This window comes from Brassica napus, chromosome A2, assembly GCF_020379485.1.
Source record: "Brassica napus cultivar Da-Ae chromosome A2, Da-Ae, whole genome shotgun sequence".
Lineage (NCBI taxonomy): Eukaryota > Viridiplantae > Streptophyta > Magnoliopsida > Brassicales > Brassicaceae > Brassica > Brassica napus.
Window position 1 is genome coordinate 26446268 of NC_063435.1, and position 19996 is coordinate 26466263.

General features: G+C 32.7%; 5 protein-coding genes, 1 non-coding gene and 1 pseudogene across 7 annotated transcripts; 3 read left to right on the forward strand and 4 right to left on the reverse strand.

Annotated features, from left to right (window-relative positions):
- The first annotated feature begins 1137 nt into the window (after nt 1–1137).
- LOC106425116 (chalcone synthase-like) lies at nt 1138–2551 on the forward strand. Its single transcript, XM_013865836.3, has 2 exons — nt 1138–1378; nt 1463–2551. The coding sequence occupies exons 1-2, from the start codon at nt 1189–1191 to the stop codon at nt 2455–2457; spliced, it is 1185 nt and encodes a 394-aa protein (XP_013721290.1). The 5' UTR covers nt 1138–1188; the 3' UTR covers nt 2458–2551.
- Nucleotides 2552–7205: 4654 nt separating this feature from the next.
- On the forward strand, nt 7206–8861 carry LOC106414767 (annotated as a pseudogene).
- LOC106403293 (cyclin-C1-2) lies at nt 8618–10322 on the reverse strand. The gene is made up of 9 exons (XM_013844140.3): nt 10185–10322; nt 9956–10062; nt 9835–9874; nt 9695–9739; nt 9488–9606; nt 9289–9403; nt 9167–9217; nt 8935–9082; nt 8618–8848 (listed from the first exon to the last, which is right to left on the reverse strand). The coding sequence occupies exons 1-9, from the start codon at nt 10214–10216 to the stop codon at nt 8744–8746; spliced, it is 762 nt and encodes a 253-aa protein (XP_013699594.1). The 5' UTR covers nt 10217–10322; the 3' UTR covers nt 8618–8743.
- Nucleotides 10323–14074: 3752 nt separating this feature from the next.
- On the reverse strand, nt 14075–16391 carry LOC106403272 (cyclin-C1-1). The gene is made up of 9 exons (XM_013844121.3): nt 16103–16391; nt 15892–15998; nt 15679–15718; nt 15465–15509; nt 15272–15390; nt 15074–15185; nt 14926–14976; nt 14458–14605; nt 14075–14351 (listed from the first exon to the last, which is right to left on the reverse strand). The coding sequence occupies exons 1-9, from the start codon at nt 16132–16134 to the stop codon at nt 14247–14249; spliced, it is 759 nt and encodes a 252-aa protein (XP_013699575.1). The 5' UTR covers nt 16135–16391; the 3' UTR covers nt 14075–14246.
- Nucleotides 16392–16605: 214 nt separating this feature from the next.
- On the reverse strand, nt 16606–18049 carry LOC106403283 (E3 ubiquitin-protein ligase RNF4). Of its 2 annotated transcripts, none has more exons than XM_013844131.3 (5): nt 17889–18049; nt 17489–17709; nt 17349–17406; nt 16962–17278; nt 16606–16869 (listed from the first exon to the last, which is right to left on the reverse strand). In XM_013844131.3, the coding sequence occupies exons 2-4, from the start codon at nt 17702–17704 to the stop codon at nt 16995–16997; spliced, it is 558 nt and encodes a 185-aa protein (XP_013699585.1). In that variant the 5' UTR covers nt 17705–17709; nt 17889–18049; the 3' UTR covers nt 16606–16869; nt 16962–16994. The 2 variants fall into 2 exon arrangements, with proteins under 2 accessions (XP_013699585.1, XP_022561051.1); XM_022705330.2 differs by having other exon boundaries at nt 16606–16890.
- Nucleotides 18050–18352: 303 nt separating this feature from the next.
- On the forward strand, nt 18353–19799 carry LOC106403262. Its single transcript, XM_013844111.3, has 2 exons — nt 18353–19013; nt 19230–19799. The coding sequence occupies exons 1-2, from the start codon at nt 18728–18730 to the stop codon at nt 19601–19603; spliced, it is 660 nt and encodes a 219-aa protein (XP_013699565.2). The 5' UTR covers nt 18353–18727; the 3' UTR covers nt 19604–19799.
- A 119-nt stretch (nt 19800–19918) lies between these two features.
- On the reverse strand, nt 19919–19990 carry TRNAK-UUU. The gene has a single exon. It is a non-coding gene; the product is annotated as a tRNA-Lys (tRNA).
- Nucleotides 19991–19996: the final 6 nt, after the last annotated feature.

Here is a 19996-nt window from a genome sequence, read left to right on the forward strand (position 1 = left end):
AAAAAAAAACAGGGGTAATGATTGGTTCGACTGTGGCTTTAAAAATTTAGCTGTAGATAAATCAGTTGTAGTTGTAAAGTTGTTACTGTAGACTTTTTCTTTAGAGACTTTTGCTGTAATTAAATTTGTTGTAGCTGTAAGCTGTAGGCGGTAGATATTTTAAAATAAAATATATGAAATATGTTGTGTATATATAAAATTATTATTTTATATCAATTAAAATAATTTATATTAATATTTTTTTAATAAATTATCAAAATTAATTGTAATTTAAAATGTGATATGTAAATAATATTCATATTATTTAAATATCTTAATAATTTTAAAACACTCAAATTCAAAATTAAAATATTTATAAAAGTTTTTATTATGATTATATACTTTATTTGATATTATAAATTTTTTTTTTCATTTACAGATTCTACGGCCTATAAAAAAAAAGATGCAGGACTTTTGCCTAAAATACATAAGAAAAAGTTTTGCTTTATTTTTTTGTTGTATCTTTAAAAAATAAAACTAAAACATGATTGGTAAAAATAAATAAAAACTTGATGTAGATTTTAATTTTTAAAAGTAAAGCTACAATATGATTGGTAAAATTTAGTGATTTAAAAATAAATAAAGCTAAAGTAGGGAGATAAAGTCCAACCAATCACCTCTAAGTATAGAAATACATGAATGAATTACAATTGTTACTCAATTGGAATCACTAAATATAAAAAATTCGTACATAACATAGAATCATTTTAGTAACTGATTTATAATAAAGTATTTATAATGCTCCAAATACAGTTACATATTTTGTTGGACCATTTAAAATTTAAATGACAACCTTTTAATAAGTAAATAAAACAGAAGAATCTAAATTAATAGAGTAGATCTTAAAATAAATCAATAAATAAGCAGAGATTTTGAATCTCCATGGAATCTTTTAATCATAAATATTTCTTATGATTTTATTGAAATACTTCTAGATTTCAAACAGCAATAAACAGGCTTTGCTGCCCCAAAATATATAAATAAAACATAACAGTTACCTGACTCACACCTTTCTCATTTCTCCTTATTAAATTTGCATAATCTCTAGGTTATTATAGATTACTCCGCTTTCCACTACTATAAATATTGCATAGTACACATAACCAAAACATCAATCTCCAATCAAACCAAACTGGTATCAGTATTACAATGGTGATGGGTGCCTTGTCCTTGGATGAGATCAGAAAGGCACAAAGAGGTGATGGACCAGCAAGCATCCTGGCCATAGGCACTGCCAACCCACCAAACCAAGTGATCCAAGCAGAGTATCCAGACTACTACTTCCGCATCACCAACAGTGAACACATGACCGACCTCAAGGAGAAGTTCAAGCGCATGTGTACGTCTTCATTTTCATTCTGCCACACATTTATATTATATTCATTCACATTTACTCATAAACTTTATCTATTATCTTTCATAGGCGACAAATCAATGATAAAGAAACGTTACATGCACTTGACTGAAGAGTTTCTCAAGGACAACCCCAACATATGCGCCTTCATGGCTCCTTCCTTGGACGTTAGGCAGGACATCTTGGTGGCCGAGGTCCCTAAGCTAGGCAAAGAGGCTGCAGCGAAGGCCATCACGGAGTGGGGCCAGCCCAAGTCCAAGATAACTCATCTAGTCTTCTGCACCACCTCTGGTGTGGACATGCCTGGTGCTGACTACCAGCTCATCAAACTCCTTGGTTTGTGTCCTTCTGTTAAGCGTGTCATGATGTACCATCAAGGCTGCTACGCTGGTGGGACTGTCCTTCGTGTGGCTAAGGACATAGCTGAGAACAACCGCGGCGCTAGAGTACTTATTGTCTGCTCTGAGATTACAGTAGTCACCTTCCGTGGGCCCTCTGAGACCCACCTGGATTCCCTTGTTGGACAGTCCCTTTTTGGTGACGGCGCGGCTGCACTCATTGTGGGTTCAGACCCTGACACCTCTGTGGGAGAGAAACCAATCTTTGAGATGGTGTCTGCTGCACAGACCATTCTTCCTGACTCTCAAGGAGCCATAGAAGGACATCTGAAGGAGGTGGGACTCACCTTCCATCTCTTGAAGACAGTACCCGGTCTCATCTCAAAGAACATTGAGAAGTGTCTTGAAGAAGCGTTTAAACCGCTTGGGATAAGTGATTGGAACTCTCTCTTCTGGATAGCTCACCCTGGAGGCCCTGCGATCTTGGACCACGTTGAGATAAAGCTAGGACTGAAGCCAGAGAAGATGAAGGCCACTCGTCATGTCCTGAGCGAGTATGGAAACATGTCTAGTGCCTGTGTCTTCTTCATACTTGACGAGATGAGGAGGAAGGCGGTAGAGGATGGTGCGGAGACAACAGGAGAAGGGTTGGAGTGGGGTGTCTTGTTTGGTTTTGGACCTGGTCTCACTGTAGAGACAGTGGTCTTACACAGTGTTCCTCTCTAAACAGAACATTTTCTTCCTATATTACTGAGATGAATGATTCTATTATGTTTCCTGTTTGCAAATCAAATTAGTTCTATATTTTAATTTGCCACCACTTTACATTGTGCATAGTCAAGACATGCTTGAACCGAAACCAATGTGTATGTACAACACGAAGTGATCTCATGACAGAATCTGCTGGCAAAACATATTTTTCTCAAGAGGAACAAAAACATAAGACAAATCAAAAACTCTTATCTTGTAGCAAGTTTGTTGAAGGCGGCTATTCTTCACTTGCAAAATGGTCAGAACATCCAAATGAATGATTTAAACAAGCCCTTATGATCAAAGGTGCAGTTTTGAAAGCTTGCAATGTTCATGCCCACATAGAGCTCTTCAAACCATGTCCTTATGTCTTTCTCTTTGTAAACAGAAGCAATGTAAATGCAAGCGAGCGTGATGAGATAAGGTGGGTGTATAAGGGATAAAGGATGAGGTCCATCCTGTAAGTGTCGTTGACAAAAGTAGCTTAACTAAAGGTCAAAAGTTTTGGATACTTACCAAGTTAAATAGGTCATACTTGTGTCATTGAGTCCAAAATCCTGCAAGAACCTGTAAAGCAAAGAAAAAAGAATAAAAACGAATGCATAGTGAGTGTCTAGTTGATTTGGAAGATCTCTTAACCAAAGATATGCAAAAGACTCACTCAGGAATACAAGATAGAAGTTCAAAGCTTCCAAGATCTTCATCTCCATTTCCACCAAGATAAAATTTTATAATTAGTATCTAAAAAAAAAATTGACCAAAATAGTATTATTTGCGTAAATGTAACTATTTATGTAAGACTATTACCGTTATATTTCTATATATTTTCAATGAAATTGAAATGGAACATGATGGCGTACCCTTCGGTCTCAACATTTCTCTTCTTCGCAGTATTCATTAATAAGTAATATATATATATATATATTTTTAACGCTGATTTATTATGATTATACAATTATGATATAGGAAATATTACATAGACAATTCGACAACTGACAATACTACCTGCCTTATGAAGATCTACGCCTAACTGCATCACCTGAGCCGTCATATGAAGATCTACGCCTGACCAGATTTAGTTGTACCATGTTGAAGATCCTTTGCAAGTCTTTTCTCTGTAGTCTCTGTAGTCTTCATAATTGTTTAATAAACTGCTCACTCCGGGACTTGAAACCTCGATTTCCTGTAATCTGCAATAAATTGCATAGTCTGGAATTTGAACCCCAGATCTGGGTGTAGAAGCCTTTAAACCTTAACCAATAGGCTACGGTGCTTCCACAGTAATATATATCTCTATAATATTATTTGAGAAGTCAGTTTCCTATGTGTCGCTCTCATATTAACTCTCACGATAGTTGATTACACTGATACCCTTAATGAATTAAAAATATTAAACATTATTATTTTTTATTTAGTTTCCTTTTAAAAAATTTCCAAAAACATATACATATAATAAAAAAGGGAATTTTTTATAAAGTTAAAAAAAATTGAAAACGAAAATATATGTATATATAATATGATTTCAAAAAAAAAGAAAGTTCACAAAGTAGTAATATTACATTTAAAAAATATTTTTAAATAAAACAAAATATAGTTTTGAAGTAATAAAATACTTTATTTATATTTATATTTTTGTAGATGAAAAACATAAATTTGTATATAATGTGATTTTATTAAAAAAATTTACACGGACAATCTTGATATTAGAAAAAGAAATAACATTTCTTTCAAAACATAATTTTAAACAATACAAAAAAAAATTCAAACTAATAGAAGTATTTTTATATATCTAACTATTTTCTTAGAAGATTACACAAAATAATTGAGAAACATAAATTGATATATGTTTAATTGACTAAAAATAGTTTATAATTAGTATTATTGAAGTGATTTGTTTATTTTTCATATATTTTGTTGACTATAATAGCTTCCAATTACATCAGAAATAATATCGATAAATTATATTTTACTTATATAATATTATTTTCAAATAAAATTACAATTTTGTGTACTGCTTATTTTTAAGAGATATTGAAAACAAAAAAAAATCAAATAGTTGCAAAATAGATATATTATATTTTATCATTATTAAAGTTATTTGTTTTTAAATATTAAATTTTCTTTTAAATTTTATGTTTGTGGAACTTAATATAACTATAATCAAAATACCATAGCAAATCTGAATTCTCATTTTTAATATTAATTTAAATAAATTTTAGTTTCCATTCAATAAATCAAAGGCATAAAGTTATTTAGAATTTATAGAATATTTTAATTATTATAAATATTAATATGTGTTCATGAGCTTCCAGAAATGTATCACCTACTTATGTATGTAACTTCCTATTGAGCATCACTTTCTTTTATAATTTATTTTTAAAAACATCAATATATAATTTGATAAATATTATGAAAATACATGCACGTTTAAACGATAAATAAAATTGATTTGATTTGACTTGATTATAATAAAAATAAAAATATATCATTTGAATTTGAAAGAATAACAATAACTCAATATACTCACAACATGAGTGATTCGACTAATCTAACTTATATATAAAATCATAGATTTAACTAAAATAAAAATATATAATTTTATAAGAATAGTAATTTATTTTATAAATATAAATCATAGAACAACTCAAAACATATTAAAATGAAAATAAAATATTAAACAACTGTTACAATTTAGTTATTTTCTAAAATTTATATATATATGCATGAGACTTCAGAATATTATCCTTATATTAATTTATGTAAATTAGAATCAGACACTTTAGTTTATTTTATTTTATTTTAGTCTAAGCACAAAATAGTTGAAGTTATACATAATATTCATAAAATATATTTATATATTTAAGACAATAACCACCTAAATGCAAATAAGAAATTAATCAAAATTTTAATATATTTAGAATAAAAAATATTATAGTTGAATTCATAGATGCATTCCAAATTATGCAAATGATGACTAAATTGACTGTAAAAACAACAAAACCGATTAAATATAACATATATAAAATCATATATATTCTATTAAATTAGAAACATGACCTATTGATATAAGTTTTGTCCAACATTTTTTCCACGTGATCTACTTAAAAATAACTGTAACTACTTTTTATTAACCCTCCACTTTAATCCCAAAAATCTCGGGAACCATTTCACTCTAATGCATATATTAGTGGATGGTTATATATTGAGAATATTAAAACTTCCACTTCTATTGAATTCACAATAAAAACAAACTAAACTGAATGGCCACTAAAATAAATTAAGACGGATGCATTGTAGAGAACATATAACTGATGCATTGTTTGTATTTAACTGTCCACTTTATATGTTTATACAAAATTTATGGACACACAAACTAATAATTTTAACATATTTAATTTTCTAAATATAAAATCTTGCACAGGTTCAAAATTCAGCACTACGAACAATGTTTAACTTCTTTTTAACAATGAAAACACAAATATGAAAATTAATTTTCTAAACAAAAGTTTAAAACAAAAGATTTTTCCTGCCTTTTGAAAGGGCGGGTCAGAATCTAGTGTATTATTAAAGTAATATAATATTATAAATATAAATGATGCTTACAAATTATAAATTAATTTAAAATTAAAAGTAAATATCAATCAATTATTATAGTATATTTACTTCAAAAACATTTATACCCGTGCATGAGCACGGGAAAATCACCTAGTTTTATTTAATGATTGAGAAATATTATTCCTTTCACTCTTCAAACTACCAAACTATATAATTTACAAAGCTCTCGTATCTCTATACCATTTGCATTAAATGGAATCCCTTAGTTTTACTATTCACATATTTTCATATTATATTTATATTTGGTTTTAGGATTAATGATTAAAGTTTAGAGTTTAGGTTTTATTGATTTGGATTTAGAATTTAGTTTTCAGAGGGTGTGTGGGATTGGAAATAGGGTTTACAATTATACTATATATATATATATAGCCTATGTACTATTTCTTTATTAATTCGCTATCAGTCCTCTACTATTTTTACATGAGGCTTACCTTTGTTAATTTACGTATGCAAATGGAATAAATCATCCATTATATACTATTTTTACAGGATCTATACTATATATCGTACATGAAAAATAAAGTTCTCAGTTATTCTTCATCGTTGTTCTTCTGTTTACATCGTTTTCTTTCCTCTAATGTTTAAGAAATGAAGTTCATGTATGTGGTAATTAATTGCGTGATGTCGAGTTATATGCATGATTTAACTCGTCATTGTGTTATATGAGTAAAAACTAAAAATATTGATTAGCCGACTATTATACTATATTCAACGAGATATAGAATTTAGTATAGTACAACCATGTTTTTCTCATAGCCACATGTGTTAATCGTCAACGTCGTCAACTTTCTTCTTTTGCCGGATATTTTCTTTGTGCAAAGTTAAAATCGGCACGAATTGAAGAAAGTGTTACTCACGTAAATAATGTCAGAATCATAGATATATTCTTAATTGTGCTACCAAATTGGTTATTTGGCAAATAAGCCCTAACAAAAATACCACATTGACACATCCCATTCTCGTTTCTCCTTGTTAATTTGTTTTATAATCTCTCAGTTTGTTTATACAAATCACTCATTTTCAGCCTGCTTTCTAATATAAAAATTTGCATAGTATACCAAAACCATAACATAAAACTCCAATCAAACCCAATTAGTATTATCATTACTATGGTGATGGGTGCCTTGTTCTTGGATGAGATCAGAAAGGCGCAAATAGCTGATGAACCAGCAAGAATCTTGGTCATAGGCACTGCCGACCCTCCAAACCAAGTGCCCCAAGCAGAGTATCTAGACTACTACTTCCACCTCACCAACAGTGAACACATGACCAACATCAAGGAAAAGTTCAGACCCTGATACCTCTCAGGGAGAGAAGCCAATCTTAGAGATGGTGTCTGCTGCGCAGACCATCCTTCCTGCTCTAAAGGAGCCATAGAAGGACATCTGACGGAGGTGGGACTCAACTTCCATCTCCTGAAGACAGTACCCGGTATCATCTCTAAGAACATTGAGAAGTGTCTTGAAGAAGGTTTAAACCTCTAGGGATAAGTGACTGGAACTCTCTCTTCTGGATAGCTCACTCTGGAGGCCCAGCCATCCTGTATCACATTGAGATAAAGCTAAGACTAAAGGCAGAGAAGATGAAGGTGACTCGTCATGTTTTGAGCGGGTATGGAAACATGTCCAGTGCCTGTGTCTTCTTCATACTTGATGAGATGAGGAGGAAGGCAGTAGAGGATGGTGCAGAGACAACAGCAGAAGGGTTGGAGTGGGGTGTGTTGTTTGGTTTTGGACCAGGTCTCACTGTAGAGACAGTTGTCTTGCACAGCATTCCTCTCTTGCCTTCCCCTAAAGATGTCAACTGGACGGATTGGGTGGATTTGGGCGTGTCCAGATGGGCTTATTTTTTTCTGGGCGTTTTTGGTCGAGCCCAAATAGCACCATGTCCAAATAGGACGATATCCAAATAGGACCATGACCAGGTGGACTGTCCATGGAATCCAGATGTCCGTTTAATGTAAAATGTCTAATTTTCAAACTTAAAAATTGTACAATGTCATATATATATATAACATCTCTAAACTTACTTAAATTTCATTTTTTACAAAAGATACTTAAATTTCATGTTTCACAAAAGATAATTAAAGTTTTAAACTTATGAATTTGTGATTTCAGATTTTTTTTCTCCAAATACTAACCCTAGATATTTTTAAAATTATGGGCGTATTTGGGCGGTCCATGTCCATTTGCTTTTGTCCATTGGACTTTGGGCGTATCTGGACATAGTCCATTTGGACAGAAAAGTATTTGGGCGGTCCATGTCCATTTGCTTTTGTCCATTGGACTTTGGGCGTATCTGGACATAGTCCATTTGGACAGAAAATATTTTGGACAGATTTAGGCGTGATCATATTAGTCTATATCGATTTGGACATGGACCGTCCATGGACAATATGCCCAATTGACATCCCTACCTTCCCCTTATGTGTGCTCTTCTTAGCCACCAATGTGATATGCTCTCTGATACTGAGATGAATGATTGTAACTTGTTTACTGTTTGCAATTCAACTAGTTCTCTCTTTTAAAAAAAATTCGCAAACCACTTTATATTGTGCATACAGTACAAATGATCTCATGACATAAACTGCTGGCAAAACATATGTAGTCTCAGGAGGAACAAAAACAAAAGACAAGTCAAAAACTCTTTATGGACTTGTAGCAAGCTTGTTGAAGGCGGCATGAACCCTCTCTTCAGTGAACATTCTGTGATTCTCATAGAAATCTAATATCTCCATTGCGATATTCTTCACCTGCAAAATGTTTCAGAACACATAACCAATGAATGATTTAAACAAAGACCTTATCACCAAAATTTGCAGTTGACAAAAAAGCTTACTATGTTCATGTCCGCAGAGAGCTCTTCAAACCATGTCTTTATGTCTTTCTCTTTGTACACAGAAGCAACGTAAATGCAAGCGATCGTGATGAGATGAGGCGGGTGTGTAAGGATCAGGTCCATTTTGTAAGTGTCGTTGACAAGACCCCTATAGTTCAATAAATGACAAAAAGCTTTGTAACTGTTCTGGATACTTACCAAGTAAAGGACACAAGTTTTGTTGGATACTAACCAAGTTAAATGGGTCATGCTTGTGTCATTGAGTCCAGAGTCCTGCAAGTACCTGTAAAGCAATAGATTTAGTGTCTGGTTGATTTGGAAGATCTTAACCAGAGATCTTAACCAAAGACTCACTCAGGGAGAGAACGGTATGGGTGGAAGACAACAAGATAGAAGTTCAAAGCTTCCAAGACCTTCATCTCCATCTCCAGAATATCCTTAATCTCATACCTAAACTTCTCATCAGCATCTGCGGAGTAAGAAGCATCCAAATTCATCAGAAGCCAAGTAAAAGCTTTAGAGCAAAATCAAAAGAAAGGTTGAAGCTAATTACACAGTTTTTTTATGTAGAAGACAAGAATCTTAGCATGGACCACACTCTCCTCTGCTTTGCAAGCCAGATACAAGCAAGTGGGAGCAACAAGACGAGGCTCATACTCTGTCAAACTCTTTCTGCCAACAAACAACAACAACAGTACACATAACAAATCAATGACCAAGCCTTGTTCTCACAAGAGTACCAAATCATCAGAAGCCATACCTTGTGTAAACACGGCGCATATAGGTTACAGCAGTTGCAACAACTCTGGATCATATTAAAAACAAAAAAAAACAAATCAGTCAGCATTGTACAAAGATAATCACAGAGTGGTTAGCTTATCTCATCAAAAAAGACTTCACCTTTGCCTAATCTTAATGTGTTGTGCCAGCTTCGATATGTCTGAAACAAACAAAGAATGTGAATTTGACAAAGATTCAAGACATAATAGATGATGGATTGAGATCAAAAACAAAGACATACAGTTAGACATATGAAGCTTAATGAGTTTGAAATCTTCGAGAGAGATTCCTCTCTGAGCATCAAGAGGATGAACAACATTAATCTCTTCTGGGTCCTTAAGCTCTTTGCTGTCCGAACAAAACCCAGAAACCAAAAAGATGTAAGGAAACATATGATTACAGAAACTGAAACAATTATATCTAAAGAAAAACGATCGGTTAACATCTGATTGAAAAGTTTGAAACTTTACTAGTGTGTTGATGTCCAGAAATTGGAAGCCATTTTCTCTCCTTGATCCCCTCAACAAGCAGATGGCTTCAATAAAAAGGGCTTCCCTTTTTCTTTACTTTTAATTTTGTGGTGGAGAATGAGCATAAGAATCCTCTTTATATACTATGTAAAAAGTTAGGTGGGACATAAGCTTAGTCACATTCTACATTCTACATTCTACATACTACATTCTACATTTCTGACTTCTGAATCGAAATCAGAATCGGAAATTTGTAAGTGTTTCAGGAATTTTGCTTTCAATAAACTTCCAAAATATTATTTTTAAAACATGTTGGAAGGTTATATTATCGTTAAGGAATCATGTTTTCATTTAAAAAAAAAAATTAACGTCGTAGATTTGTAAAAATATAAAATTCAAAATTGATAGTATTAAAATAGAGAAAATATTAAAATATAGAAAATTTTAAAACTAATACTATAAATTATCATTGTGCATAATAATGTTCCTATAAGAAACTTTGCGTATATATTAAAATATATTGTGATAGATATTTGTGGAGAATGAGGCATAAGAATCCTCTTTATATGTTATGTAAAGCTATGTACCACATAATCATAGTCAGACTCTGCATTTCCGCCTTTGGAACCAAAATCAGAATTCAGAAATTTGTGAAAGCTCTAATAATTTTGTTTTTAATAGATGTTCAAAAATATATTTTTAAAAACACGTTGGAAGGTTATGCTACCGTTAAGGAATCACGCTTTCATTTAAAAAAAAAAACTCAACGTCATGAATATGTAAAATATAAAATTCAAAATTGATAGTATTAAATATGCAAAATATTTTAAAGTATGCAAATATCAAAACTAATACTATAAATTATCATTGTGCATAATAATGTTCTTATAAGAGACTTTGCATATATAGTAAAATATATTGTATAGATATTTTTGGAGAATGAGGCATAAGAATCCTCTTTATATGTTATGTAAAGCTATGTACCACATAATCATAGTCAGACTCTGCATTCCGGCTTTGGAACCGAAATCAGAATTCAGAAATTTGTGAAAGCTCTAATAATTTTGTTTTTAATAGACGTTCAAAAATATATTTTTAAAAACACGTTGGAAGGTTATGCTACCGTTAAGGAATCACGCTTTCGTTTTTTTTTAACTCAATGTCATGAATAAGTAAAAATATAAAATTCAAAATTGATAGTATTAAAATATACAAAATATTTAAACGCCTGCAAATATCAAACTAATACTATAAATTATCATTGTGCATAATAATTTTCTTATAAGAGACTTTGCATATATAGTCAAATATATTGTGATAGATATTTTTCGAGAATGAGGCATAAGAATCCTCTTTATATGTTATGTAAAGCTAGGTACCACATAAGCATAGTCAGACTCGGCATTTCCGGCTTCGGAACCAAAAATTAGAATCAGAAATTTGTGAAAGCTCCCAGAATCATGCTTCTAATAAACCTCTAAAAATATATTTTAAAAACTAGTTGGAAGCTTATGTTTCCGTTAGCAAACTTCCATTAAAAAAACAACTCAATATCGTGAATAAGTAAATATACAAAATTATATTTTATTTTAGATAAAATTCAAAAATAATAGTATTAAAATATATAGAAAATATAAAATACCAAAATATCAAAATTAATACTAAGTTATTTATGCATAATAATGTTTTTATAAGATGCTTTTCATATATATTAAAATATATTGTGATAGATATCTGTGAACTATTAAAAATAATTAATTTGATAATATTTATATAAGCTTAAATTAACATCTGTTAGTTTGAATCATATATTTTTAGTCAAAAGTCTTATAAAACCATTTTTGTCTTATATATATACTAGGTGACTCACCCATACCCATGCATGGGCATAAACCTTTTTAAGAAACCACAATGTAATAATTTTAGGTAATTTTTATTAGTTTTTGTTGTATTTGTTTGTGATATTTTCATTTTATTTTAATTAAAGTTTTATTTATGAATTATTTTAGCTACAGTGTTATAATTTTTTGTGAAATATATTCAACTTGACCATAAATTTTATTTTTAAATTCTAAAATTTAATGTACAAATGATCTTAAATGTGTTAATTATTTTGGATTCAACTTTTACCAATTTTTTCTCGAACTTCTTAACCAAGTCATTACCTTTAGTTATTGCATGAATACATTTCATCTTCTTCAATTTTGATTTTTATAATTATAGGATTAATATAAATGGAAAGATATGATTTTTAAAAATTATATCACCATCAATCAAAACCATCTCAATAGAAACAAGTTCTTTCAGATTTTGTTTTCCAATAACCTCATAATGTTTATTTTAATCTTGCATATATCTAAAGTCGAACGAAATTTTCGGATGGAAGTCATGGAAATTTACCAAGGAAAGACATATTTTTATGAATAAAAAATATTTTATGTGGAAAAAAATAATTGACTGGTATTTTATATTATTGTCTATAGTTTAATAGTTTAGATTTATGAAAATAAGTTGTTTATTTATGATTTTGAAGCATTTAAATATTATTAGGATTAAGACTATATAATGTAAAAACAAATTGCAGAAAATTGAGTGGATATCTTTGTAGAAATAAAAAATTGTATAACTATCAAAAGGTATAATCTTATTAAGAAAGAAGATATTTGAAATATGTCAAACTTTTGCATATTACGGTAAAAATATTTCCTTTTTCATAAAAATATGGTTATATTAATAAAAACTAATATAAAATTAAATATTTCTAGAGATTGTCTTTTATATGAAATTTCTTCTTATAAAACTTTAATTATAAAAGGAATGTATAAATAAAAAAAGATATATTAATAATGACGGTTATAATAATAAAAAAGGTAACAATAAACCATCGTAATACGGTTTTATTAATAAAATGAAAATAAAATAGAAATATTTATAGATATTTTATTTTATTTGAATTTATTTTCGATAACAATTTGGTTATAAAAGAAATATATTAATAAAAATAAAATAAAAAGAAAATATAAATAATGGCAATTAAATAATAAACTCAATTCATTAAGGATATTGTGTAATAAACTGCTGTGAGAGTTAACGTGAACGCGCCACATAATAAACTGACTTCTCAAATAATATTATTGAAATATAGCTTCCAATACGTACCTGCTTAATTTTTTTTGAAAAAAAAATTGCTTATACGCTTCCACGTACGTGCTTCCGATTCTATACAACATAGATGTAAAGTAACCTAAGGAGAGATGCCTCTTCATTTGGGATAAAAAGGTCTGGTAATAACTGGGAACAAAGCCTACACTTTGGGCTTAGGATAATATTGGAGATTGATTAAGCTAGGTGTTAGGTTTTCCGTTCAGTATCAATTCATGTATTTCAATTTTTTGGATTTTTGGTTCTAGAAATTTAGGTACCATTCAGTTAGTTACAAACTTTGTTCGGTTCAAGTAGCAAAGTTGGGAAACGACTAATATCCAAAGAAGTTTTGGATCCAATTCGATTGTAGTTTTTGGATAATACCAGATAATACGGGTAAAAGCGTCGAATAATTAAGGTTTTTTATGTTGTTCCGATAAAAATGTTAGGTAATTTGGATAATTTTATATATTTCGGATAAAAAAATATTTGAATAATTCATATTTTTGGACAATTCGGTTGATAAATAGTATTTCAAGATATTTGGTTATTTAGAAACTAAAATAATATATACTTTTAGGTATATAATTTGTATTTTAAAGTTTTGGATACCCATTCGATTATCGATTCGGTTTCAGCTTTTTTAGTTCCAGAAATATAAATCGTTCTGGGTATTTACGAAATTTAGTTCAGTTTTGATGATTTTAGTTAGGTACAATTTTTTTGTTCCGGATAAATGTTGCCAGTGCCTAAGATTGATTATGATATCAGTTTAAGATTTATATGTTTGGTAGTATTTATCAGCAATGTTACATGTCTGCCACAAAGGTAAGATGTTGGCAACTAAGAAAGTCTATCGTTTGTGTGAGATAGCATTAAATTAAACTTGGAGATGGAGAAGATTCTCGGCAGCTGCTACTACGGCTTCAAAGCCAGTTTGCTGAACGCGGAGTTCACTTTCTCCTCGGTGATTGATCTGTAGTTTTCGTAGAAGTCCAGAATCTCCATGGCAATGTTCTTCACCTGCAAAGGTTTCAAATGACAATGGTAACTAAACCACATAAAGGAACAGCTTTTAGCTGGACATTAACTTGAATAAATGTAAAACATTTTTGTAAGTATGACTAACCAAGTTCATGTCCTCATGAAGATCTTCAAACCATGCAGTGATGTCTTTCTCTGTGTGGACACTTGCTATGTATATGCACGCTAGTGCTATGCGGTAAGGAGGGTGTACAAGAATGAGGTCCATCTTATAAGTATCGTTTACAATTCCCCTGAAACAAAGAAGACAAAAAATCTCAGTGATCTTAGATCCATCCAGTGCCGGCTTAGAAGGATGGCAAAGGGGGCATGAGCCTAGGGCCCAAATTGTTTTTTGTATAAATAGTATTGAAAAAGGGCCCAATTTTTTGTAAAAAATTAAAGATTAAAGCCCAAAAAAATTTAAATTAGCATAGATATTTATGTTTAAAGAAAATATTATACCATTTTGCCACGGGTCCAAAAGTTTTTTGAGCCGGGCCTGGATCCATCCTAGTGTTGGAACTAGGAAATGAAGTATATAGCAAAACTTCTCAGACAGGAAGGCTTTTACCATGTAATCTGGTTCATATTTACATCGTTTATTGCAGCATCTTGCAAGAACCTGAGAAATCAAAAGAAAGAGTTATCACTTACACTTCCAATTACATATTAGATATACTTCTGAAAGGCAGTAAAGAGAGAGAGGTAAGCATACATACTCAGATAAAGAGCGGTAAGGGTGAAAGACAACGAGATAATAGTTGAGTGCTTCTAAGACCTTCATCTCCATCCCTAATACATCTTTTAGTTCATATTTATATTCATCAGGATCTGCAAAGATAAATGTTGGTATAAACTTTCTATAGCAGAGTGAAAAAAGTCAAAAACATGAGAAGAAGAGTAGAAGATAATATTACACAATTTTCTGATGTAAAAAATGATATTCCTGGCCTGAACTATGCTTTCTTCAGCTTTAGATGCCAGGTACATGCATGCAAGTGCAACTAGACGGGGCTCAAACTCTACCATGCTCTTTCTGAGACAGTATAATAATAACAAAAAGTAAATTTTTAGCTATGATAAGACAAAATTAACTGCAACAAATATTACCTGGTATAAACCCTTCTCATGTAGGTAACTGCGGTAGCCACAACCCTACATAAGTTGAAAACAAAGTTGAAAACAAAGGCAAGGGATTCACATAATATTATAATACTCTCCAGGTTACATACATAGGAGCCAGTTACTTCCACAGATGCAATAGTGGAATCTGAGATTTAAAAAAACTGGATCCAAAAATGCAAAAAAAAAAGAAAAGACAAACCTTTGCCTGACTTTAATATGCTGAGCTAATTTAATCATATCTGAAACAACAGAAAGATGCAGCATCAGCAAAGAATAAAATCCAATCCGCTAAAAAACACTTTTGTTTTGATAAATCTCTAAACATTTCAGACACTCATGGTTAGCTGTATAATAGCAGGAAAGTAAAAGTCAAGTAGCAATTAAAAAGAAGAAGAGGAAGTTGGTATGGTACGATTAGACATATGGAACTTGATGAGCTTGAAATCCTCAACGGAGATTCCACGTTCTTTGTCGAGAGGATGAACTACATCCACTTCTTCTTGTTCCATAAGCTGCTTGCTGCTCACACAAACCCCAAAACAAAACTCGAAATTGTTACTAAAGTTTAACACAGACGAGAAGAAGTAATCAACACATAAGGGGTAAGATAAGAAGAATGTTACTAGTGAGACGAAGTCCAGAAATTGGCAGCCATGGATCACCTAGAGAGAGAGAGGAGAAAAGTTCAATCTCTTCTCATTAGCTTTCAAAAGTTTCAATCTTTTTTTTTCTTTCTGTTATCTGTTAAATCTATCTTTTTTTGAGTCTAACTAATGATCTATCAAATCAAAGAGTACTGATTTGTTTCCTAAACATAATTAAGACTCAGCCCATCTCGGCCCATACTCGGCCCATTATACTATTCTTTCTGGTTGCCTAAGATTATGCACTAAGCATTCTTATGCCTCTGTGGCTAGTAGAACTCGAGAGCATCAATACTGGATCTTGTTTCTTCTTATTGCACAGGATAAAATCTGAAGCTTCAGCTAGCTCTTCAGCGTCTCCAAAGCAGATACCCAAAGACAACGACGATCAACTGAGTACAGATGTTTATACAGAGCAGATACTCAAAGATCAAGCGTCTTCAGATAAGATCAGGATGCACCATTTTAGTTGACAGTCAGTATTATAAAGTTTTCCCATGTATAATTTTCATCTATAACAGAGAGGCATTGCCTGAGAGGTTTGCAGAAACCTATATTACATAAGACAACAGCAACTAGGAAACAAAGAGTTGCTTATAAATTGACATTACCAAATCATATCCAACTAAATGACAGGGCCTTCTTGAATAATCAACTTTGTCTTCCAACAAAGTGAAATGTTCAAACAAAAGTCCCTTCAATGTTCCAACGCGAATTTGAGGATGAAGTCTGACAAACAATTAAACCTGTGACAAAACACCATTGTCCTGTTTCATCAAAATCTAGTCATTTCTATAATCATTGATGGAAAAAAAAACTTATCACTAGTTATCCTTACAAGGTGATGATTGGCAATGTTGATGTACCAAAATCATCTGGTGGTCGGAAGGAATACTCGAATCAGCTCTCTTGCAGTCACCTTTTTCCTACAAGTTGGGCACTTGCCTTGCTTAGATATCGCCATCTTTATACATCCCTTGCAGAAGATGTGGCCACACTTGGTTGACATCTCCTCAGTAAACGGACACATACATATTGGACATGAAAACTTTGGCTCCTCTGGCGGAGGAGGAGCCTTTGAGGTGTCAGGGACATTCTCACAGTCGATGACAGGTTGATTAGGAGGAACCCTTCTCCGTTTGTTAGTCGTACCACCTGCACTTACCCGTAACCAAGTAAGAAACAAGCACAAGAGTGTAAAGTTCAAAGCTTTTCATTAACTCACCTGACTCTACACCAACCGTCAAACGCCTCCGACGTGAACCTGTTGATTTGCTTATAGCCTGGTACCAAAAAACAAAACAAAACCGGTTAACCTTCTTACACAAACACAGCCGAGAACCATCATGAAAAAGGATTACTTACTTCAGCAAAATCACTAGCGGATGATTCAACAACATCATCTTCAATAGCATCGACATCAATCATTTCCGGAACAGGCTGAGAAGAAGGTAAAAGCCTCGCTTGAAGGTTACCACCAGGAGCAAAGGTCCCTTCTTGATCTCTGGGCGCCACATTAAGATCAATCGACGTTTTCCTCAGTCGAATGCCACGTGTTGCTCTCAACTCTTGTGCGTTCATCTTACCTGTTAAGTGTCAAAAAGGATTCAACTTTACACACTCTATCGATGCTATCAAGGCAAAAAATACAGTTGAAAGATTGAAAACAGATGACTGATTCGATTTCTAAAATCGAAAAACCAACAAGAAACGATTAGATGAAGGACTTCTTCGATTAAGACGATTCGAGGTTTGAGAGACTCACCGTGACGCGAATTTTACTCGGAGAATATCGCCGGAGAGAATTGATTCTTTTTGGTGAATCTAGGGTTTTTGAAAGTTGCAGGATCTTTTGAGGAGAAGAGGAGCGGAGAAGATGATTTGAGTTTTTATAAAAGACCATGCGGTAGGTGGGTCAACGGGATTGTGACACGTGTCAGAGAAGAGGTCGTAGTCTTGAGTACCCCACAAGTACAAAACGGCACGGTTGTCTTTTTAACACCCGCACTTCGTGGTGTTTCCATCGTACGGAACGATGATGTTTCCTCGAAGGAGCGTAAAATGTCAAAGTTAAAACGCTGCGGATGATGAATGTTAGCCCATTGGGCTTATGTTATCTTTATTCACCCCATTTGTTTTATAATAATTTGATTTATTTTCAACCTCTACTACGTCCATTATTACCAGACCGATTCCGAGTTGCATTCATTACAAAACCTGATTATATAACATGTCTTTTTAGTTTTTTTATACCAACTTTTGACTGTCTCTCTCTCTCTCTCTCTCTAGATTAGTAAACAACTTATCGACTTTTTATGCTTTCTACTAAAAGTCCTCTCAGATCCTGTCCTAGCTCTTCTTCAATCTTGACTTTAGTTCTCTCTTCTTACTCCTAACCATTATTACGAGTGCTATCAGGAATGAGTTAGTGATCTGTCTTTAAGCTAATGGCTTTCAGATGATTCGCTGCTTCCTTCTCCTCAACCTCCGATCTGGGTTTTGATTTTAACTTTATACCCAAGTAAGAAGCTAGTAATTAGGGTTTAGAGGTTTACTCTCTTCGTGAATCGTTGCAAAGGAACGAACTTTTTGGAAAATTCGGACATGATTCAGCTACTGTTTCTAATTCTGTTCGTGGAGGGTGCTATTACATTCTTGTTACTGATAAAGATTGGTCCTTTGAGGGAGCTTGTGATTAAAAGCCTTGACCAGATGAAGATGGGGAAAGGTCCCGCCACTGTGAAAACCATAGCTGGAACCATGGCTGTTATCCTCTTCTCCAATCTCATGAGCATTGTCAAGATCCAGAACAAAGGTGCGAAGCTCGGGACTATGTCTCCCATGGATCAGGTTCTTTGGAGAACCCATTTGCTTGAAGCTTCTCTAATGGGTCAGTTCAGTTTCTCTCTCTCATAAGCAGAACCATAAGAGGCCTTGTTAGTGAATAGTTCAGTTGAAAATTTAGTTGTTGGGTTCTAAATTAGTTGTGGTTTGCTTATGTGGTAATTGAGGTTGATGCACTCTCTTATCTATACTTATTTGTTCTGAAAAGTGTTAGAGCTTTGCAAAATGTGTACATAATGAAACCTTAATGATCTCTTTGCAGGAGTGGTACTTTTTCTTGGCTTCGTGATTGACAGAATGCACCACTACATGAGAAAGCTGATCAACTTAAGAGGCAATGTTGGGTCGTCGAAAGAAGAACTTGAACAGCTCCAGAAAGAGAGAACCGAACTGAAGGAGAAAGAGGAGAAGGCGTCCAAGGAAGTCAAGCAGCTGCAAGAAAAACTGTCATCTATGTCAGAGAGACTCAAGAAAGCAGAGATGGAGTCGAAAGAGAAAGAAAAGAAGCTCGAAGCAGCTGAAACCCATGTCGCGGCTCTCCAGAAACAGTCTGCAGAGCTGCTTCTTGAGTATGATAGTTTGCTAGAAGATAACCAAAAGCTCCAAAGCCAAATTTTGGGGACGACGAAGAGCTAATGTAAGGTTGCTGGGTTTGTCATTTTACCAAGGTTGTTTTTTTTAGAGTATTGTTAACAGTGGTGATTCAGAAGAGAGTTTTCTTTAATGAAGGGTTGCAGTTGAGTTCTTGCATCAGTCTTGTATTTGAGTATATGGTGGATGTTGAATGTCTGATTGCTTGCAAAGATCAATTTAGATTTTATATTACAGATGAGAGATGATGTTATTGTTATCTTTTATCACTCTTAAAGTTTACTAAGGAGGAAGGATCATGATTTAAAAAAATGAAACACTGAACAATGAGGCAATTACTCAATGGAGACTAGAAAAAAACGCCGACTGTGGGGATCGAACCCACGGCCACGGGATTAAAAGTCACGCGCTCTACCACTGAGCTAAGTCGGCTACTGA